At 42.9% G+C, this 24,390-nt stretch overlaps 2 protein-coding genes across 3 annotated transcripts in view; both read left to right on the forward strand.

Moving 5' to 3' along the window:
- On the forward strand, nt 1-12,298 carry LOC138769505 (transmembrane protein 26-like). The gene is made up of 4 exons (XM_069948030.1): nt 1-464; nt 6,892-7,100; nt 7,683-7,797; nt 11,529-12,298. Exons 2-4 carry the CDS (start codon nt 6,904-6,906, stop codon nt 12,108-12,110), a joined length of 894 nt encoding a protein of 297 aa, XP_069804131.1. The 5' UTR covers nt 1-464; nt 6,892-6,903; the 3' UTR covers nt 12,111-12,298.
- Nucleotides 12,299-18,310: 6,012 nt separating this feature from the next.
- The window catches only part of PRKCZ (protein kinase C zeta), a 179,590-nt gene continuing 173,510 nt past the window's right edge, over nt 18,311-24,390 (forward strand). The window contains exon 1 of one of the 2 annotated variants that reach the window (XM_069948021.1): nt 18,311-18,331. The gene's annotated coding sequence lies outside the window, so the exon portion shown is untranslated. Of the gene's footprint in view, nt 18,332-18,481; nt 18,925-24,390 lie in introns of those variants that run through there. The other variant, XM_069948019.1, reaches the window with a different exon arrangement.

Here is a 24,390-nt window from a genome sequence, read left to right on the forward strand (position 1 = left end):
GATGGGTCTTTAAAGGACAGAAAATAAAGAATGTTAGTCTTCTGTCATTGTCTCTCCAGTTTTGGTTTAATTTTAACTCTAAAACCAGTACTGTATCTTACATTATTAAAAAAACAACAACAAAAAAGTAGGAATGTAGGCAACCAGAATCACTCTGGAAGCGATGATATGGCCAGCACAGAGCCCTGATCTCATCACCATTGAGTGTGTTTGGGATTACAGGAAGCGACAAGAGGATATGAGTGAGATCTCTGGTTAGTTTTCCAAGTTTGGAATTTTTCACAGCTTTCTTAAACTTTTACACAGTACTGAAAACAAAGCGCTGATGACATGATCTTTTCGGCTTACCATCACGATGTAGGGTGTGTTCCAGGCAGAAAATTGACCAGGGGGCTGGAACATGTTAAGAATTTCTAGCACAAAGCAAAATCTGAAAACTTAGGAATCTGCAGGGTCGTAGCAAGGTACAGTAAACTTATACTAACTTTCTTGTGTAAACAGTATTGTATAATACAAATGTATAGAATTAGACCTTTGCTGTATCAAGTCTCCCTGTAAGTGATGCTTTGTTTTGTCTCTACTCACGTTTACTTCTAATGTTCTAATCCATCAACCAGTTACCTCAATCTGAAATATATAGAACAGATATTGAACAGAAAGGTTATTTTTCTGAATAGCAAAAGAGAAGCTTGTACAAAACATGTTAGTGCTGAAGTTTGTTAAGTGTGATCCATAGTCTTCCTCTGTTTTTAATCACTGCTCTCTAGAAACATTCCATTCTACTTAACCCTTAATGGCAGGGTACAGTTTAACAATTCTTTTACTGTCAGACTGAGATTTTTTTGTATGGCCACAAGACTGGTTTTACACATCAAATAGTCTTCCTTAAATACAATTGCAAATACTTTACATATATTTAGTTTACAAGTTGCAGAGGTGTATGCAAACTAAGCTCATAGATATAATTTGTGTAGTGTGTTTATTTTCATCTTATTTTAGGCTAGCCTTGCTAGAATGTGCAAATGGATGGTGCAAACTGATAAGAATGAAAGAAATATGTGACGTAGGCCATGTACAAGAAGACATGATAGATAGATAGATAGATAGATAGATAGATAGATAGATAGATAGATAGATAGATAGATGTAACACATAAAGGGGTAAAAAAAATAAAAACTAATCCTTAGGCTCTCTCCACATTCACTTTAGGAATGTGTTCTGGACAAGGTAGAAACCACGCCATCATTTCCTCCTCAATCAACATTAAGCAGCTATTAGTTAACCCCTTCAAGACAGAGCCCTTTGATGCACAAAAGTCCGGGTCAAATTAATGCAATGTTCCTCTTCGCCTTCTAAGAGCCCTAGCGCTTTTTTTTCCACCTACAAGGCTGGTTGGGGTGTAATTTTTTGCGCCATAATCTCTAGTTTTTACTAATATCACATTGGTGTAACAGAAAAATTTTGATCACTTTTTATAAATTTTTTCTGATATATCATTTTTAAAAGTCAGCAATCGTGGTGTTTTTTTTTCCGTTTACGCCGTTCACCGTGCGGGAACAATAATGTAATATCTTAAAGGGTACCTGTCACCGGGGACGCGGGCACAGAGCCTGCCCGACCCCCCGATGCAGCCCCCAGATACTTACCCTTTCCTACAAGTCCGGCTCCTGGAGCCGGTCCCAGGACGAAGATATCAGCGCCCGAAGCTGTACGCGCGTGCGCTGCAGAGATGAGTCCGATGCCCATAGAGAATGACGGCTCCATTCATTCTCTATGGGCATCGGACTCAACTCTGCAGCGCGTGCACACGGCTTCAGGCGCTGATATCTTCGCCCTGGGACCGGCTCCAGAAGCAGGACTCGCCAAAAAGGGTGAGTATCCGGGGGCTGCACCGAGGGGTCGGGCAGGCTCTGTGCCCGCGTCCCTGGTGACAGGTTCCCTTTAATAGATCAGACAATTCCACACGCTACGACATGTAATATGTTTATTTATTTTTTTTTAATATTTTTATAATGGGCAAGGGGGTTTATAAGGGGTTTTTTAATACTTTTACTAAACTCCCCCCCCCACACACTTTTTTTCACTGTAAATGATGCAATCATTAGATTGCATATACTGATCTATGCTATGCCATAGCATAGCATAGATCAGTGTTATCGGCGATCTATGTATAGAGCCTGCCTGAGAGTAGACTCTATACACAGATCAAAAAAAGGTAATATTTGGCAGCACATCTATGACTCTGTTCACACTGCATGTTGCACACTGCTTGTGGCTTAAGTACAGACAAAAAAAACAAAAAGTGCAGCAGCAACCCACAGGTGCAAGGGCCTACCGTATATACTCCTCCCAGTGTACACATGATAAACACCTGCTCTGTAGATAATAAAAGTGAGGATCTTAGCAAACTATTTGAGCAAACAGAGTGTACCATGTCACCAATGTCAAGGTGTCCTCAGCGACATGGTCCCTACTCTAGCATTTTCACACTAGCAATGGCCTCTCCTGGGCTTTAATAAGCCTACAACTGGGCAGATAGGAGCCAAATGATCTCTTTTATAGCACCCTTGGGACATTAACGTTGGTTACATGTTACACTCTGTTTGATCAAATAGTTTGCTAAGATCCTCACTTTTTATTATCTACAGAGCAGGTGTTTACCGTGTGTACGCTGGGAGGAGTATATACGGTAGGCCCTTGCACCTGTGGGTTGCTGCTGCACTTTGTTATTTTGTCTTTACTTAAGCCACTAGCAGCTTGCAACCTGCAGAGTGAACACAGACATAGATGTGCTGCAAAATTTTCCCTTCTTTTTCTGTTGAATGTGGGGTGTGTGGCTACCTCCTGTTGGCTTGCACTCCACCCATGTCCCAAGGGTGCTATAAATGAGATATATGGTTATTGTTGGGTCACTGTTACAAGTAGGGTCAACTTCACGACTTTATTTCACATGGGGTGAAGCACTGGTTGATGCGTTTCTGCAACACTTGCCTTTCTCACAACCTCTAATGCTAAATGGTAACAGCTTCTATTTATGGAGCATAACATGCAAATAATAGTCACATGACAAAAACAATAACATACATGCCAAAAACAAATTGAAAAAGACATATCAACTCCTACATGTGAATGAACAATCACACAGGGAATTATGCACAACAAACATAGTGGTTGAACTACATAGCATAGTATTCAGGCCAATATTCTAACTACATAGTAAAAGTCAGTGTTTACACTTTCAAACTACATAGTACTTGACGGACGCCGGAGCCCATGTGCAGGGGCCTGGCACCATCTCCCCTTTGGTCCCTTGGGGTGCCTTACCTCTCCCTGCTCCTGCTCCGTCTCGCTCGGGCCGGCGCGTGACCCCACTTCTTAGGGTGCGCGCACACTGGCACATATTTAAAGCGGTTAATTGCACAGAGCACTTTCCTATAAATTCCTGCCCCTGTCCTGCTGCGGTCCTGCCTGCTTACATGTCTCCAGCTGCACCTCGCCTGCCACTGCTAGCAAGAAAAGCAAGGAGTAGCAACCTGGGGGTCGCCTGCCACAGCAAATCCAACTTACCTTGTGGCAGACTCTGATGAAGACCAGCAGCCCATTAGACCTTGCTTCCTTGTGCAGCTTACACCATCATTAGCAGCGGCTCAGTATATCCATGACTCCAGTCGTTACAGCAGGCTCCAACCATGGATCCTGGCAAGGTGCCAGACATCTAGGAGATCTCTAGATTGGTCACCCAGCAGATAAAACAGGAGTCACAGCAGCTACAGCAGTTGTCCGCCATGTTGCAGCAGCTCCTTTTGGGTCAACAGGTTTTTCCAACGCCTCAATCACCTCCGCTGCCGGTACTGTCTCCCCCAGGGCCGAATCTACATCTGGCTCTGCCATCCAAATTTGGTGGTGATCCCAAGTTTTGCAGGGATTTCATGTGCACCATGTACATTGAACTCATGGCCAATCAATTCACCACCGAGCGTTCCAAGGTGGCATTTGTTGTCAGCCTCCTACAGGAGAAGCCCTTAGCCTGGGCAACAACACTGTGGGATCAGGATGAACTGGTCACTGCTAATCTCCAAGCCTTCCTATCGGAGTTCCGGTGTGTGTTCGAGGAGCCAACTTGAGCGTCTTCCGCAGAGACCTCCATCCTCAAACTGTGTCAGGTTTCTCGTCTGTTGGTGAATACACGGTACATTTCTGCATGCTGGCTGTTGAACTCAACTGGAATGCTGCCCTAGCCGCTACCTTTAAGAAGGGTCTTTCCAGTCGACGTGCCTTCCAGCTGGGACCTCCCGTCCACCTTGAACAACGTGATCCATATAGCCACTCGGATTGACATTTGTTTCTCCGAGAGGGAGGTCTGCTAAGAACGGGAAATGGTCCATCCTTGCCAGCACATTCTGGCTGGCACCAGCTTTTTAGAAGCCACCCACCCTTTCATCCCTGCCAGCATCCGAGAAGCCCATGCAGGTGGAGAGAGTTCACATGACGCACTAGGAGAGAACTCGCCATTGGGAGGGGAACTTATGCCAGCCCCCATCACTTCAGCCTGAATCTCCCTCAGCATCCACAGAGGCTGAGAAACTCCCACACCTAGGTGATGTAGGAGAGGAATGTATGCATCCTTTCTGCATTTGTCTCTATTTGTGGTGATCTCTATGCCCTCGGGACAGCAACATCACTCTTCCGCCCTCCTGGACTCTGGATCAGCAGGTAATTTCATCAACGCCTCTCTGGTTCAAAAGAGGCGACTTCTGCAAATTCGACTGACCATGTCCTTTGCTACAGGCAAATACATAAGGTTGTCCACTTGTAAATCAAACCTGTGATCCTCCAGGTGGGCGCACTACACAAAGACATCGGGGGAGATTTATCATAGGGTGTAAAATTTAGACTGGTGCAAACTGCCCACAGCAACCAATCACAGCTCAGCTTTCCTTTCAGCACTGCCTAAAGCTGAGCTGTGATTGGTTGCTGTGGGCAGTTTGCACAAGTCTAAATTTTACACCCTTTGATAAATCTCCCCCATCATGTTCTACCTATTGCCAGAAATTTTCAGAAATCCTGTTAGGTCTCCCTTGGCTGCAGTTCCACACCCCAGCCTTGACCACTGGGGGGAGATCTTACGTTGGGGTCTGGATTGCTTTGACCGCTGTTTGAAGACCTCTCACAGAAGGTCATTTCCACCACTGTCTGATTCTTCCAAGCCACTGCCTGGTCTCCCAGCCCAATACCAGGATTTTGCAGATGTGTTCTCTGAAAAGCAGGCTGGTAAACTACCACATCATTGGCCATACGATTGCCCCATAGGCCTTCTTCCTGACGCCCCCTTTTGGTAGAGTGCATCCACCTTTGGTCCTGAAAACCGAAGCAGTGTCTGGCTACATTTAAAGAAAATCTAAAGAAAGGTTTCAACTCAACTCAAAATCCAGAGCTACAAGTTGGGCCCCAGGTTCCTTGCTGAAACGCATCAATCCAGTAGGCTTCAAGCTCCTTCTGCCTCCCACCATACGGATCACAAATTCCTTCCAAAGCCAGTGGTCCTCAACTGCTTTTCCAGTAAGTCTATCTTCTCCGCAGGCAGTCTATTCTGACATCTACATAAGTCAGTGTTCAGACACATTCAAACTACATAGTATGTCAGTATTCAGACACATATTCAAACTACAAAGTGCAGCAGCACCATTTCGGTCCATTCACATTACGGAATCAGCTCAGCACAGCAAAGTAATCACTACAGACATGGAGGACATGTCAATTCTTGGGGCGGATGGCGGAGTTTGCTTGAGACCCCTAGTAAATCAATGGGACAGGTGGAACTACAAGTGGAGTCCACGGCGTGGACTCTACGTGATATTTCCATAGTGTGAATGGACCCTTAATAGGTTACAATGAGGTCATGTCTTCAGTTTAAACCGGCAGGTTGTTGCGTGCCTAACCTAAAAATCCGAAATTATTCCCTATTTAAAAGGGTTTGCTATTTATAATATGTGTATATTATTGTTTTAATTTGTCATGTGGCCATTATTTGCACGTTAGGCTTCATAAATGGAAGCTTTTATCATTTAGCACTAGAGATTGTGAGCAAGGCAAGTGTCGCTGAACCTTGTCAACCAGTGTGCCTGTCTGTTCCTCTGTATTACCTCATGTGAAATAAAGAAATTTAGGAAGTCTTTACTCCATTCAAGGTGCTGGACTTCATTTACTTTTAATTATGGTTATACTTTTATTCTATGGTATAAAGAGTCAAAGAGGCTTTTCTGAATTCCTAAAGAGCACCAAGCTATAACACCCCCTTACTCCCCTCCCATAACTTATCCTGCTTGGTCGACCACGTTTTTGTGTATGCTAAAAAAAAAAAAGGGATGCGTTTTGATCTTTTTTTTTTTTTTTAGAATGGAAAAACTGATCAAAACAGATACATACAAATGCATGTTTTTTTTTTTTTATCTGTTTTTCAATTAAACGCATCATATACACGGACAGCAAAAACGTAGTGTGCACCCAGCCTAACAGTGTCAGCAGTTTGGAACATGAATTACATCTGTCAGATTTTCCATATTTGCAGATGACACTAAAGCAATAACCACAGAGGAGGATAATATAATATTACAGAGAGATTTGGAGAAGCTGGAGGCTTGGGCAGAGAAAACGCAAATAAAGTTTAATGTGGACAAATGTAAAGTTAAAAAAGGCTGTAGATATAATAACCTTTATCAACAGTACCAGGCAGTGGCTGCCAAGGATAATAAAGTCATGGCAGTGATCAAGAGAGGTATAGGTACCTGTATATAAAATAGACTTTGTGCAATTATTTAGGAAGTTGGCTTATAATGTTTTTACTGTTTACACATTATGTATGTTACAAGTGTTCTGCTTGTCTCTTAACAGAATATAACTAAAATGAGTAAAGAACGGAGTTTGGTGACGTCCCTGTCAACCATCGTCAGTTATATATTCTTCATAGTTCATGGAGTAATGATGGTGTACGTAGTGGAGGACATAAAAAGAGACAAGACCTACTGGGCTCTTCTCACTGGAATCATTCTCATGATTATTGTTGGGATTGTCAGAAAAATTAAGAAGATGGACTGTAAATGGTAATATAAATGGAGCAGCAGCACACATTTATGACCACTGCTCCAAACTCCTTCTTGCTTGGGCTGTGCAGTAAAAAGGATCAGGGGCTATGGGAACCCTATTATAGTGATTAGTGGGAGCCTCAGTGGTAGAGGTAGGGCTGTAGCAGGTACACATTTATAAGACATTGTGGGTTATGATACTCTATAAGTAAAAGGTCTTATAACTACATTCCATCTACCTTATAATAACTTATCCATCAGTTATATATTCTTCATAGTTTATGCAGTAATAATGGTGTACGTAGTGGAGGATAGAAAAAGACAAGACCTACTAGGCTCTTCTCACTGGAATCATTCTCATGATCATTATTGGGATTGTCAGAAAAATTGGGAACCCTGTTACAGCGAAAAAGGTGTTATAACTACAATCCATCTAACTTATAATAGTTTATCAGCTTACAATAAACATAGACGGGTTAGTTTTGCAGACTTCAAAGTTTTCAGATTGCTATTATTTTCTATAGCTGTCATATCTTTTAAAACGATTTATATTATTTCAATTTCTATTGATGGAGTAAACTATTTTCTGTCTTTTTGCAGGTTTTCTCCAATGGTCTTTCTATACTTATGTACTGTCGTTCCTTCTATAATTGTGGTGGAACACCATAACCTAGTTTTGAAAGCTAACAAGGAATATCCTGACTGCACCAACAGTGTAAGTATCTCTTTTACTAAATGCATTTGAAAAAGAAATAATGGACAGAAGTAACAGCAGAGAGCACTGTATCAGGCTGGGTTCACACTACGTATATTTCAGTCAGTATTGTGGTCCTCATATTGCAACCAAAACCAGGAGTGGATTGAAAACACAGAAAAGATCTGTTCACACAATGTTGAAATTGAGTGGATGGCCGCCATTTAATGGCAAATATTTGCTGTTATTTTAAAACAACGGCTGTTATATTGAAATAATTGCAGTTATTTACCGTTATATGGCGGCCATCCACTCAATTTCACCATTGTGTGAACAGAGCCTTTCTGTGTTTTTAATCCACTCCTGGTTTTGGTTGCAATATGAGGACCACAATACTGACTGAAATATACGTAGTGTGAAGATAGCCTCAGACTGGAAAGAAAACACCACTTCCTGCAGGACATACAGCAACTGATAACTACTTGAAGGATTGAGATTTTTTTTAAAGAAGTAATTTACAAATCTGTATAACTTTTTATGTATAATCTGATTTTATTGGCAACCATGCAAAATAACTGATACACATTAAATCACATGCAATAAACTGCGACCTGCAAGTCGCATGGTGTCAGATTTTCTAATATAATAAAAGAATACAGATAAAAGCAGCTATCAATTATAGCATAATGCTGCTAGAGGTGCTCAGGGCACCAAACAGAACCACCAGCAAAAAGTAACATTGATGGATATGCAGGTTGGAGAAAAAAAAAAAAAAAAAGAAAAAAAGGGAGGGAAAAGAAGGACAAAAGGAAAACAAAGATGAAGAGAAGATCAGAGGGAGGGAGGGGGATGGCAGGGGGAGGAAAATGACTACTACAGTCAGTTAGACTCGCCAATCCCAGAAACACAGAATCTCCGGATGTCAGAATTTTAGCGGATAAGAGCAAGGAACTCCTCTGAATCCATGAACAAGCGCCAAAGAAACCATATTTTCTCAAATTTGTCAGATCGGTCATGGGCCTCAGCCACTAACTCTTCCATTCTGCCAAGGTCTCTAAGCTCACTCATCCATTCTGCCAGGGTAGGTACAAGGGGAGTCTTCCAGTGCCGGGGGATGACCATGCGAGCAGCAGTCATAAAGTGTCGCAAGAGTCCCTTTTTGGACTTAGAGAGAGAACCCGGTAGTTTAGATAACAAAGTCAGTTGAGGAGAGTTGACGACAGTCTGTCCAGAGTACGCATTGTAGATTCCCAAGACTTTGTCCCAGAAGTCACGGATCCCCGGGCAAGCCCACCAAATGTGCAACATATCACCAGCCTCCGTTAGGCACCGCCAGCAGCGGTCCGAAGCCTCAGGGAACATTTTATGCAAGGTGACCGGGCAGTAATACCACCTCGAGATAATTTTGTAGTTCTTTTCCTTAGCTTTATCAGCCATGGAAATGCCGTGGGTTAGTTCACATATCGTCTGGACAGACTGTGAATCAAAAGAGGTGTTGAGATCTGCTTCCCATTTATCAAAGAAAGAAGCTCTGTCAGGGTTAGCGGTACTGATCAAGATCTGATAAATAACCGAGATGCAATGCGGAATGGCAGATGTGGAGACAACTAGGTTGTCGAAGTCAGTGAGTGCCGGGTTGTAAGTGTCCCGTGGGAAGAGGGCCTGAATGAAAGAGACCAACTGATTATGTTCCAGCCAGGACAGCCGACCTCTTGCAGACTGGGCTTGGAGAGAAGCCAAAGAAGAAACTGTCCTGCCCGTCATGCAGTCACGTATCTGTATAACTTTTTGACACCAGTTGATTTGAAATACATTTTTTCACCTGAGTACCCCTTTAAAACCAGCCTGCATTCAATGAGCTTTTCATTTAGAGCTCAGCTGAATACTCAATAAGTGATCTATTAGGTACAACCATTTATCTCTGACCTTGCCATAAACTAACCTCTAGGATCAGTAAATGGAAGAAACTGGAAGCTGAATAGTTAGTGCCCAGCTTCCTTTTACCACCATAAAAATGCTGAAGCTTGGGGGAGTGAGTAGGAACTGGACTCCATAATTGAAACAGTGACGCTTTTGTCTAAACCCCTTCATGCCCACCAAAAGTCATTATAGGCGGGGTAGGCGTATGCAGGCAGCCGCTGAGGTAGCCCTCTGTTGACAGGTCAACTTTTAAGGAATTTAAAAGCTCTCCTCCTTAAGCCCCTATTACAAGGGACGATGGAGAGGAGCAAACTAGCACTGTCAGCATTCGCTTGCTCCTTGTTCCCCGCTCGCTGCTGGCGTTATTACACATGTTGGCAGTGAGCGGGTAAGAGGGGGGGGCTGCTCAGGTGATTGCTAGATCATCAGGGCAGCCCATAGAAGATAGCTCCTATCTCACGGTGCAACGGCACCAGATCATTGCTATCTTAGTCGTTTGTCTTTAAATATGCTGAAAGACAAAGACAGACAACGATCAGCTGACATTGTTCATGTCGGCTGATCGTTGTCTTCTATTACACAAGACGATTATCGTCTGTAACGGTCGATATTGGCCGATAATCATTTTGTGTAATAGAGCCTTTAGATTCCACCACTCTGTGCCAGTACAAACTAAAACAACAGTATTCTACCTTTTTAAAATTAAAGGGGTTGTCCTGGAAACAGAAGACTACTGGAGCCTTCTGCTCCCCAGCACTCACTTCCTTAGATTCCACATCTTGGAAGGAAACATTCCAAAATTTGGAGGGGCAGGTCTAAGTTGTGAACATCACATGTGAGAGAAAGTAAAATGCAGAAACACTGTGCAGCTAAAGTACTGTACATCACAACTTAGCCCTACGTCCTCACATCTCAGAAGAGGGGGTGGGGGAGAGAAAGTTTCAGCTCCAAAAGCAGAAGACTTTATTCGTCCTCTGCTACCCAGACGACCCCTTTGATCTTATTTCCATATGTTCTTTTTAGACAGTTCTTTTTTTAAGAGTATCGTGATCGCGTTAATATCAATAGCTGGACAATCTCTGTGAACTTTAACCAGAATTATCTACAGACATTACTCTGCATTGTCAGTTCTACACCAGATGTTTCTCCACAAATTGGTGTGCACATAAGGTATACATAAGAGGATACTCCAACAGCTTGACATTAACAGACAAAAAAGCAGATATTTATTATGTACTCCCAGTAAAATCCATTACTTTAATTTTACTCACAAAAAGAAACTCTATTTCCGTCCATATAGAACAGCTATGATCCAGTCTTTACTGTAACAGCTGCACCAACTTTACAAATGTCAAAAACCAAATACTTCCACCAAAACAACAAAGAGGATGCATTGTTGCGCTCAGAACTAAGGACTCATTTACTTCTGATTCATATCACAATCCACTGTGAACATTCTTTGACAATCTGTTAAAATTGGGTGCTAACATATACTTGATTGAAATCCCGAATGTAGTCAGCTAGTAAGCACAAAATAGAGTTATTTGCATGGATGTATTTATAGTTAGGAATGACCTGCACTGAATCCTTGAAGTCTCCACAAAAGGTGACTTGGAATCCTTGGAAGACCCTGCAGCAGAGATGCACAGCCATGCAATCTCAATGGAGGATCCTCCAGTCCTGCCTGAAACTGCATATAATATACAGTACCTTTCCCCTAAATTATTCTCTGATAATCAGTTACTGGCTACTGTATCAGTACATTTGTATTATATTGTATGTTTGCTTTGTTTTATATTATATATCATATGCATGTTCTGATCTCTTGCCAGGACCACAGTGCAACAAAACAATGCAAAGAAATGCGAATATATGAAGAGTCAACATTCTTGACACTGATTACAGGACGTTGGCTGATGTCAAGAGGGGACATGACCCGAGACCAGCTTGGACAGCTTCTTCTGACATACTTTGCATTGGGTGCAGATACCCTGGATATTTTAGATTTTATACAGGGGGCATCACAAGACTCCAGCCAGATTGCAACTTGGGTTGGACTGGGTCTATTCGCTTGGTCTATGATGCAATTCCCATTTATGCTCTCTGAAGGTTTCTCTATTTCATTACTGGATATACCGGATAGTGAGGAACAGCAACCTCCACCTGCAGTGAAGACTTGCATAGGGTATTTTACAGACGATTTTGTACGTGTGATGACCCTGTGTTTCACATTGATAATGCAGGACGTACCCTTTCTGTTTTATAGATTGTACTTGACAACCAGAGAGGGATTGTTTCTTCATTCCCTAACATTTTTTATAATCAAAAACATTTTTACTATTGCAATTCAGCTATACAGGGTTGGTGCATTTATTTGCAGCAGAAGAAGAAAACGCCCTACTCCACCACCATGAAAGTACCATACAGTATTCAGGGTAGATGTGTGCGAATTATAAAAAATGAAAATCACTTAAAAAATATACTTTCTACTGTTATTTGCAAAGTAGAAAAAAAAAGAAAAGAAATAGTTATAGTGGCGAAGGCTGTGATGATCAATCCTAAAGGGTGTGCTCCATGTTGAAATATTTTCTTAAAGGAGAAGCTAAATTTTTTTTATTAAAGTATTGTATTGTCCCCCAAAAAAGTTATACAAATTACCAATGTACACTTATTACGGGAAATGCACATAAACTGCTTTTTTCCCCTGCACTAACTACTGCAACAAGGCTTGACTTCCTGGATAACATGGTGATGTCACAATGCGACTCCCAGAGCTGTGCGGGCTGTGGCTGCTGGAGAGGATGATGGCAGAGGGATGCTCAGTGTGCCTCCAGTGCCCTGTGTCCCTCAGTGTCCCCCTGCCATCATCCTCTCCAGCAGCCACAGCCCGCACAGCTCTGGGAGTCGGGTCGTGATATCACCATTTTATCCAGAAAGTGACATCACCATGTTATCCAGGAAGTGAAGGCTTGATGCAGTAGTAAGTGCAGGGAAAAAAAGCACTTTATAAGCATTCCCCGTAATAAGTATATTGGGGATTTCTATAACTTTTGGGGGAGCAATACAATACTTTAATAAATTTTTTTACCGGACTTCTCCTTTAACCCCTAGACGACCCTGGGCATACCTGTACATCCAGCGGTCGCTAGGGGTGTTCAGAGCGGGGCCGCGCGCCGGCCCTGCTCTGGACCGCCGCGATCCCAGGTGCGGGCTATAAGCAGGCACGGTCCGATTGCCGTGCCCGCTAATTAAGTATTCAGATGCAACTGTCAAAGTTGACAGCTGCATCTGAACACTTATTGCAGCCCATTCCATGGTGTCTAGTGGGGAGAATCGCCCCCCCCCCCCCCCCCCCGCGACACGATGGCGGAGGGGCGATCCTTGCATACGGCACTGGTCAGGGTCTGCGCCGTAATGGTGCTGATCCCGACTCGGCACTCTATTGCTTATCTCATTGATCTATGCAGTATTACTGTACTGCATAGATCTCAAAGAGAGATCAGTGTGCATATACTAGAAGTCCCCCAGGGGAAATAACCCTAACCCCAGGGGGAATAACCTTAATCCGAGGGAGGAATGAACCTAACCCAGGGGGGCTTCTAGTATAAGTGTAACAAAAAAAATGTTTTATTAATAGAAAAAACCCTCCCCTAATAAAAGTTTAAATCACCCTTTTCCCATGTTATAAATAAAAATAAATAAACATGTTTTTTATCGCCGCGTGCTTAATCGCCCAAACTATAAATTTATTTCATTCCTGATCTTGCACGGTAAATGGCGTAAGCGCAAAACAATTCCAAAGAGCACAATTGCGCATTTTGGTCACCTCAAATGCAGAAAAATTGTAATAAAAAGCGATCAAAAAGTCGCATATGCGCAATCAAGGTACCAATAGAAAGAACACATCATGGCGCAAAAAGACAGCACCTCACCGCACCTCAGACAGCCCCATAGATCAAAGGATAAAAGCGCTATATGCCTGGTAATAGAGCGATTTTAAGGAACATATATTTGTTAAAAAATGGTTTGAATTTTTTAAAAGCCATCAAATAAAATAAAAGTTATACATGTTACATATCGTTGTAATTGTAACGACTTGAGGAACATTTATAACAAGACAGTTTTACCCCAGGGCGAATAAAAAAAAATGTGTTTTTTTCAATTTCACCACACATTGAATTTTTTTCTGGTTTTGCAGTGTACCTTAAGGGTACAAACACACACGGCATATACGCTGCGTATTTACTGCTGCGATACGCAGCAGATTAGATCTAAATAACTGAACACAGTATCAAATCTGCTGCGTATCTGCTGCGTGTGTTTGTACCCTAAGCAAAAATGCAGCCTGTCATTGCAAAGTACAATTAGTGGTGCAAAAAATAAGGTCTCATGTGGGTTTCTAGGTGAAAAAATGCAAGTGCTATGGCGTTTTAAGCACAAGGAGGAAAAAAACGAAAACGCAAAAATTTTAATTGGCCCGGTCCTCTAAGGGTTAATGTTTCTTTCACTTACCTTATGTTAGCCATAACATTAGATACTGTAGCAGTAGACTGATTTTGGATGATTCTAACCTTTCTGCTGCCTGAAGTGAAAACAGGAATGCCCCCCACACCCAAGGTTTGTGTTCAGAATATCTGTGGTCTAAATCAGTATCAGTAAAGTGGGCTGTGTACCTGTATATGTTACTTATACAGTTACAAAATAATACCACTAAACAAAGAATAAATAACACCATACAAAGTACTATATTAAATTGTGCTGCTATTTAAAAGAGAAGTCCTGTGAAATAAAAAAGGCAGGCAGACCAGGGGTGCGGGAAATTAGTAACAAAGTACAGTATACTTATCGGTCTCACTGACGGCTGCTGGCTGGTATTCTCAGCTAGAATCCTGTCCCAGCCACTAAATATATTGGGCTTGGTTCACACTGTCTTTTCATTTCCTTGTAATATGTTGTTATATGTTTCATGATGTTGCCTATTACCCAGGTCATTTACTAGTTTACATTTTAATTGTTCCAGAACACTCCATTCCTGGACTTTTATCCCTATGCAAGAGTCTGTGTATTGTACATTTTTTATTATGTCTATGCTGTGATAAAGGGCAGTCCTGCCCGAAATACATTGGTGGTTTTTTTACGATTTCTGCTCTATGTGAATGTGCCTTTATGGATCTCCAATAAAGGGTTGAAAACCTTTGGATGCGCCAGACCTTACTTTGTGTTTTTTCCTGGATTAATGTTCCACTTAGCCAGTGGTAAGTCCATTGCTGTTATACTCTACATATGTCTCACAGTCTAGGGAAGACTCTGCATCTATGTGTGACAGTTTTTGTTCTGTTCAGTTCTTTAACCCCTTCCCCGGGATACAATCTGGGCCTTAATGCCCAAGTAATGTTTTGCGCTTTCCATGGTCGCCTCCCAAGCTGTGTGACTTTTTATTTTTTAATTGACTTAGCCATATGAGGGTTTATTTTTTGCTGGATAAGTTATAGTTTTTATTGGTCCAATTTTGGCATGTATGATTAGCAGATCATTACTATAATACACAGAATAAGTCCTCTATTGCAGTGTATTGTTTCTATGAGCATAACACTGACAGGCATTGTACCCGGCTTTGCTGCAGACATGGCCGGGTGCTCAGGCCCCTTAATGACAGCGGATACACCTTTTACAGTGGTCCCTATTGAGCCTTATTTAGATCCATATGCTTTTCTCAGGCAGGATTGAAATAAGTTAAAGGGGAAGTATCAGCAGGTTAGACAAAGGACGCTAAGTATGAAGGTATGCTTCTTAGGGCCCTATTCCACCGGACGATTATCGTTCAGATTATTGTTAAATTGTTCGAATCTAAACGATAATCGTTCGGTTGAAATGCAGTTAACGATTAACGACCGAGGGAGAAATCGTTGATCGCTTTATAAGACCTGGACCTATTTTTATCGTTGCTCGTTCGCAAAACGTTCGCATTGAATAAGACATCGTTCGGTCGTTTGCAGTAGATACAAACGCAATAGCGAAGAAATAGCGAAAAAAAACGATCACAAGTACAATCATAAGTAACGATTATTGTTCCATGGAAATAAGTGAACGTTTTCAGGTCTTTCGCAATAGCGGTTGTTTGAGATCATTAATCGTTAACGATTATGCAAACGATAATCGTCCGGTGGAATAGGGCCCTTACCTTTATTTTTGGGGCTGTTCCCATGCTGTTTGTTGTGAAATCTTCTGCTCGGTGAGGCTGTTAGGAGCACTGAGGGCGGGGCTACTGTCCCCGAGCGCCAATCCGCCCCGTCATCTTCGTCCGCCGTCCTCAGATGTCCCTCACTTCCAGGTAGCGGAGCAGTGAATGGGAGAGAAAAGGCTGCTGTTGCGCATGCGCAACAGTTTAATTGAGCGTACAAAGTAAATCGCCATAGTACTCCTTTAAGAAGGCCAGGTGTAAAGACCAATGTGTATGGACATATCTTTTTTACAACATTGTGTGGACAATCTGGAATCCTTCAAAACGTCAATGCTAAACACAGTGCAAGAACTGAAAGAGACTTCTGCAGCTCAAATTACATTGCCCCATATATTAGCAGACCACCTGGACGAACTGGAAAACACGAATCGATGCAATAATATATGGGTCTGGGATCTCCTTGAGTGATATCCACTCCTGTGGCAACTTAAAACAGGTGCATTGACAAGAAGGCAGATTAATGAAGCAAATATTATTTTTACTACATACTGAAAAATATAAGTTTAACCCCTTCACGACCAAGGATGTAACTGTAGGTACTCGGTTGGGTAGGAATTCAGAACGGGGAAGCGCGGCGATCCCTCTCTGAACCACTGCGATCCTGGGTTCTAATAATAGCCCAGGACCGCGGCCATTAGTGGGTCTGATCGTCGCGCCCGCTAATGAGCCATTTAGATGCAGCGGTCATGGCTGACAGCTGCATCTAAATGGCTATTTGTCCCCATCATTGGTGGTGTAGTGGGCAGATCACCCCCCGCGATGCGATCCCGCAGGGGCGATCCGTTTAACTTACCCGGCTGGGCCTTAGCGTCGATATGACGCTGATCCAGGCTCGGTATTCTGCTGATCTCGTCTGCAGCAGACCAGACCAACAGAGCACCGATCTAATGGATCTGTAATATATGCAGCATTGATCTCAATGGGAGATCAATGCTGTGTATACAGAAATCCCCCCCAGGGGACTTCTAATTACTATGTAAAAAAATAAAATAAAGTTTTTTCATTAATAAAAAAATAACCCTCCCCTAATAAAAGTTTGAATCACCCCTCTTTTCCCATTTTATAAATAAAAATAAATAAACATATTTGCTATCGCCACGAGCGTAATTGCCCGAACTATTAAATTATCATATTCCTGATCTCGCACGGTAAACAGCGTAAGCGCAAAAACCCGCTAAAGTGCAAAATTGTGCATGTTTGGTCGCATCGAATCCAGAAAAATTGTAATAAAAAGTGATCAAGAAGTCGCATATAAGCAATCAAGGTACCGAGAAAAAGTACAGATCATGGCGCAAAAAATGTCACCTCAATCAGCCCCATAGACCAAAGGATAAAAGCGTTATAAGCCTGGGAATAGAGCGATTTTAAGGAGCATTTAGACTTTTAAAAAGGTTTTAACTTTTTAAAAGCCATCAAATAAAATAAAAGTTATTACCGTACTGACTTGAGAAACATAGATAACATGTCAGTTTTACCATAGTGCAAACGCTGTAAACCCTCCCCCCCCCGTCAAATAAAAAAAAATTGTGTTTTATTTTCAATTTCAGTGCACAAATATTTTTTTCCCGATTTCGCAGCATATTTTATGGAAGAATTAAGTCTGTCATTGCAAAGTACAATTAGTGTAGCAAAAAAAAAATAAGGGTCCGTGTGGGCCTGTAGGTGAAAAAAAAGGAAGTGCTACGGCCTTTTAAACGCAAGGAGGAAAAAACAAAAGCGCGAAAACGAAAATTTGCACGGTTCCGAAGGGGTTAAAATGAAAAAAAAAACAAACAAAAAAAAAACATTTTTTCCAAAAAACTGTTAATAAAATTGAATCAATCAAGTTGGCTCCATTAAAAAGTAAAAATTGTCCTGCAAAAAACAAGCTCTCAAATGGCTAAAAAAATAAAAATGCTATGACTCTTGGTCGGCAACGATGAAAAAAGTAAGACAATTGCGTGGCCACTAAGGGGTTAAAATAAAATATAAATAAATTATAAAAATCCCCCCCCCCCCCCTCCCGAAGAAAGTGTGTACATTGGAAATATGTTTCATACACAATGTGTAACAGCCCTTTTAAGGGGTTAATAGTCTAAACAGGTAAAATGAGATGCCCATATTTGGTCATAAGGAAATAACTTGTCGTCTCCGTTGCTCAGGTATAATATATTGTGAATGAATGACCTCTGAGTGTAGCTGTGGAATGCCGGGTGACTGAATTCCTCCGGGAAGCTTCCTCCCGTGTCTGTCAGTGATGTCACCGCTCCACATTCCAGCACTGACAGCTCTCTCACGGCTCCACTTGACTTTCTGTCCCGCGCAGCCGCCCTTCTCTAGCCCTCTCCCTTCTGATTGGCTGCAGGTGTAATCCTCTTCACTCCCATTGGCTAAACCTACTAATCTTTTCGCCAGGTAATTGACGCTCTAATCCTATTGGTTCTCAATTCCTCGTTGATTGGCTAGACCTGCCTCTGTAGTAGAACGCGATTGGTCAAAACGGACACTAAGTCTTTCCTATTGGCTGAGGGCCGCTGCCACAGTTATTCCGCCATATTCCGAGAGTCCAGTTTACTCCGGACAGGGTGCTAATAGCAACTATACAGTAAGCGCTGAGGATAGCTCCGCCCACAGTCACATGGCCAGCGCGTCATCACAGATCCTTTAGCCCACTTGGAAATAGCGATTACCGCGCTCTTTGGCCGGTGTCCGGCAGAGTTACTTCGCTGTGGGGGTGTGTGGAGACCGTGACAGGATTCGGAGCCGCCGATAACTTGTTGGACACTGTCGCTGTGCAGGTGCATGGGAAGGTGTCGCGCGCAGTTGCTGCCCCTCGCCTCTAGGGGGCGCCAGGCTCAATGTAAGAAGTTGTGTGACTAGCTGGTATCCATGACCCTGACCTCCCGGGGCTGGGAGCTCCTCACCTCGTCATCTCCCTCAGTCATGCTCGGTGCTCGGTTCCGCATTCCTCCGGCGGGGCCCGGGCTGTAGCTGCTGCTGCTCCTCAGGTAACTTTATCCGCTCATCTCTTATTTATAGCCTGTGCATTGCTCTATAGGAGCCTCACGTATACATTGTGCTGTCCACTCTCTCACTTCTGTCTATCACTATGACAGCACCCAGCTTTCCCAGGCTCCTGAATGACAAACCTGCCTATAGAGCTCAGTGTATAGTCAGATACAAGGGAGAAGTGCCATACACCAGACAGGGTTGTATAACTACCACACCCATGCTGGTTGTCAGGGCATGATGGGAGTTGTAGTTTGGCAACATAGTGGTGATGGGGAACCGCTGGAGAACTAGGACTCAGCAGATCCAATGACAGCCTGCAGGTGAGATGGTTTTCTGCATCTGTTGGCATACATTGGAAATCGCAGTTGTAGTTTAAAGGGGTACTCCAGCAGGGGGGCACTTTTTTTTGCTTGGACCAGGGAGGAGGTGGCCGAGGGAAAAGACGTCCACTCACCTCCCCGGTTCCAGCGGCGGGTCCTGCATTGCGGCGCTCCGGTGCCCGGTTCCCGGCCGTTTCCTGGTGTCTGACGCTGGCCCGAGACGTGACGTTCAGCCACTCAGTGAAGGAGGCGGGATCCGTTTCAAGTCCACTCAGATCCCGCCTCTGTCACTGAGTGGCTGAACGTCACGTCTTGGGCCCGCGTCAGACACCAGGAAACGGCCGGGAACCGGGCACCGGTGCGCCGCGATGCAGGACCCGCCGCTGGAACTGGGGAGGTGAGTGGACGTCTTTTCCCTCGGCCACCTCCTTCCCGGTCCCAGCAAAAAAGTGCCCCCCCCGCTGGAGTACCCCTTTAAGGGTACAAACACACACACCGCAGATACGCAGCAGATTTGATGGTGCAGATTTGATGCTGTGTTCTGCTGTGTATCGCAGCAGAAAATAGGCTGCGTATACGGTGTGAGTGTTTGTACCTTTAAAACACTTGGAGACCCATGGAGAATACCTCCACAGATGCATGAATGTGACTGGATCTGAGCGTTCAGGTTCATGCAAAATCTTGCATGAGGTTGCTGTAGGTTCGCTCATCTCTAAATGTGACCGTAAGGCTGTAAGGCAGGTTACAAAGTATTTTGGTCCATTAAAAGAAACAAACCAAGACATCAATTTTTAAAGTAAATGTACCACTGCTCTTTTATTTATTTATTTTTTTACATGAATTAAAAAAAATAAAAAAATGTCGGTCTATTACCAAGCAACAGCCTGGCATGAAGCACTGGGGTTGGGCCTGCTGGCCTCCAGTGTGACTATCTCCCCTCTGTGACACGGCTTAATTAGAATCTATAGAGCCACGTCACAGAGAGGAGGAGAGATTGTCACCCTGGGGGCCGACGCTCGGTAATAGACCGTCGCCGTGCATGAAAATCGGGCAGCGGTTAAAAAAAAACAAAAAGAAAAAAACTATTTCGGCATTGGCATCCCCGTGCCAGCACTGGTCTATTCATGTAAGAAATAAAAAAAAACGATGTACCTAGTGGAACATTCGCTTTAATATTGCTTTCCGTTGAGCTCAATGTAAAAACACTAAGGCTAGGTTGCAAAAAACGGATGAAAAAAACATGCATTTGTGTGCATCCATTTTGATCCGTTGTTCCATTGACTTCCATTTAAAAAAAAAAAAAAGATCAAAACGGATCTGTTTTTTTTTTTTTACGGACACAAAAATGTAGCTGACACTACTTTTGTGTCCGTTAAAAAAAAAGGATCCGTTTTGATCTGGGTTTTTTTTACTATGGAAGTCAACGGAAAAACGGATGCACACAAATGCATATACGTTTTTTCATCCTTTTTTTGCAAAAACTGATGGAAAAAATGGATTTCAAAAATGCAGTGTGAACCTAGCCTTACTGTACTTTGAAATAACAAGGCATTGATATTATTGTTACACTGTATTAAAACAGGGTCACATCTTTGTATCTTTCTATATCATTGTAACCACACACACACTTTGTCAGGAATGCCAGATGCATACAGTGGTCTCTAACCTGTGGCTGAGGGGAAACTGCAACTCCCAGCATGCCTTGACATCAGTTGGATAAAAATTGTAGTTTCCCTGCTAGTAGTTGGGGCATTTCACAGCTGGACACTCCTGATGGCAATTTGTCCCCAATGCAAATAAATGGGGTGGCACATAAAATGTCAATAAGTGGCACATTGCTTATTTAACATGGATTCCCCACGGGTTCGCCCGAGTGATGACAATAGGGTTAATCCCCATGCAGAAAAGCATACCATGGAAATACATGTTGGATTACTACTCGGATGTGTGAACGTAGCCTAAGGGTGCCTTCACACCTACAGGATCCGCAGTACTGTAGATCCGCAGCAGATTTGATGCTGTGTTCAGTTATTTAAATGAAATCTGCTGCGGATCCACAGCAGAAAATACCCTGCGGATCAGGTAAGTGTGAACGTACCCTAAAGCGGTTTAGTAGAAATAAGCATTGTATGTTTGTAGCAAAATGCTCACCTCAGCAAACTCATTGCACATGTGCGTGATATGTCTTTGGCAGCATAACAGATGACTTGCATTGGGGGTTTAGTGAACATAGTGGATGTCTATTATTATTATTATTATTATTATTATTATTATTATTATTATTATTATTATTATTATTATTATTATTATTCATTCTATGCACTGGTTAGAAGTGTTACCTAATTTGACACTTTTTGTTCATTATAATTATTATTATTTTTTTAACTAATCATCTATTACGAGCTGCCCGTAAACAGCTAGGATAAATATGGCAAGGATGAGCTGAGCAGGTTTTTTCCCTTGGGGAGAGGATCTATTCCCTTGAGGAACTGTACTGTGCTGTTTCCATAACTGTTCTGTATACTAGCTGTATGTATGTGTGTATATATTATATATATATATATTCACTTTCCTCCTATACAGGACCGCTGCCAACTCCCTTGTTTTGATGAAACGGACCCCCTTCTCCAGTTAGCTGGGGTTCTAGATTGACAATCAGACATTTATTCCTTGGATAGAATCTTAAAGGGGTTATCCAGCACTACACAAACATGGCCACTTTTCCCCCTATTGTTGTCTCCAGTTCAGGTGCAGTTTGCAATTAAGCTCCATTTACTTCAATGGAACTGGGCTTCAAAACCCCACCCAAACTGGAGACAACAGTAGGGGGAAAGTGGCCATGTTTTTGTAGCGCTGGATAACTCCTTTAAGCCAGGGATGGGGAACCTTTGGCCCTCCAGCTGTTGCAAAGCTACAATTCCCAACATGCCTGGATAGCCAAAGCTTTAGCTTTGGCTGTCCAGGCATGATGGGAATTGTAGTTTTGCAACAGCTGGAGGGCCAAAGGTTCCCCATCCCTGACCTAAATGTATTGGTGGGATAACCCTGTGAAGTCCATTGGAGGTATGATAGATTGGAGATGAATGGAGATTTTGGCCAGGGCTACGTGACAGCTTAAAATTACATGCCTGTAAACAAAAGCGCACTCTTGTAAATCACAATAGAATGCAAATATTTTATACGGAGGAAGAACTGCTTCAAATGTGCAACTACTGCTAATGTTTTTAACGTGCAATGTTAGTGTTTCAACCATTTATTTCCCAGGTAATGTCTCACTTTCACATTTTGGGAACTTCGCCAAATAGTTGTATAGCATTAACAGTTTATGAACCCATGTTTGTAAATGATCGGGCCTTGTCCATTGTGAAGCAACCGGGTAAGGTTATATTCACAAGGGGCAGATTAATTGCTGACATTTCTTCAAAAAAATCCCATACCTTTTTATGGCTTTATGTGGGTGTGGGTGTTTTTTTTTTTTAGTTTAAGTAGGTGGGATATTCAGTATTTATTTTTTTTCTTGAGATAAAATATCAAGTGATAAATTGATCATGTGATTCAAGGATATGAAGAAGAAATTAAAGTAAAGTACCAGAGAGGAGTGAATCTTTTAAAAATACAGTTCACAACGTCATTGAGTCTTCCAAAATTCACACACTTTTCAAACCCAACTTAACAAATCAATACATACCCGTCTGCGCTCTCCCAGTGTCCTCTTGTGTGTTTTCAGCCGCCTCCAGCCCGCTCAGACAATCAATTATTGCCATCTGTAAGGGGCCTGAGCCCCAAAAATGCTGGATAAACTGTCGCATGAAACATGCTATAAGAAAAACATATATCTTCCAGCTGCCCCATACACATCAGTCCATATGCTCCCCACGGGAGTGGTGAGCCATCACCTAACTGCTCTGGTGTAGACTTATTCCTCAAAAGGGTAGAGTTCGAGCACCTTGGTATTAAGTAGGAAAAGTCCAGCACAGACTCCCCCCCCCCCCCCCCCCCCCCCCAAAAAAAAAAAAAAAGGAGATGGGAGAACAAAACAACATGCACTTACCTCCCCAACTCCAGTGCTGGGGTCCACTCTCCTCTGCTCTGGTTCCCGGTCCCCGGTCGCTTCTAGGTCTAAGGGGATCTGGGACGTGACGTGTCGGGACCCCGCTATGGCCGCTGACTGGTTGCGCAGACTTGGGACATCACGTCCCAAGTCCCCCTCTAAACCAGGAAGTAGCCGGAAAAGAAGCGGAGGACAGTGGACCCCAGCGCTAGAGCCGGGGAGGTAAGTGCATGTATTTTTTTCTAACAACTTTCCTCGATTTGATAGAAAATGGGATTCCTAACATATATGTAAATCTCTGTCCCTGAATGTTGACTGAAGGCTTCTCTTTTATGCCTGACCACCCTTGAAGTGCTGAGCATCTGTCCCTTGTGTAGGTACTTGTTCATGTACACGGTGCTGCCTCCTAAATCTTATCTTCCTGTTTGGTCTGCAGGCTTGTTAGCACCATTGCCATAAACGCAGTTCAGCGCTTAGTGTAATCCCTCCTTTGCTGTGCTGCTGTTTCCTTTCTGCTTACAACCTAGTGGCTTGCAAACGCAGTGGATCAGTAACCACCTTGTTTTTTCTGGTGAGGAAAATGTTGTGGCTAGACGTTGAAAGTTAGTAAATGCTTTACCTACATTTCTGTGAAAGAAAAATGTTGCCCAAAGCAAACCTATCTGCTTTTATGCTACTGAGCAATTTAAAGGGACTAACTTTCATGTTTCATAAACCACAAGTCCCTGGGTGCGGTGCCCAGTAGTTTCTTCCTCTCCCACCAGCATTAAAGCATACCTGAACAACATCAAAAAGGGATGACAGGTTCCCATTTAAAGGGATTATCTGGGGGTGTATCCTCTTTTCTGAGACACATGACAGTCCCGCAGGAACTGTCTGCTCAACCAATCACTGACCGCAGAGGTTCCCTGCCACGGTGACTCACTGGTCAGTTTTTTGTGGACAAAGTGTCACTAAAACCAGGAACAAAGGGCTAAGTAATGGAATAACAGCAATTTGGAGTGGGTTAGGTGAGTATCATTTTGTTTTTTATTTTTTACACGGACCCCAGTGAGATATGTTATTAGGGGATTGTTACAGGCATCACTCAG

The sequence above is a fragment of the Dendropsophus ebraccatus genome, chromosome 12 (assembly GCF_027789765.1).
Source record: "Dendropsophus ebraccatus isolate aDenEbr1 chromosome 12, aDenEbr1.pat, whole genome shotgun sequence".
In the NCBI taxonomy this organism is placed as follows: Eukaryota; Metazoa; Chordata; class Amphibia; order Anura; family Hylidae; genus Dendropsophus; species Dendropsophus ebraccatus.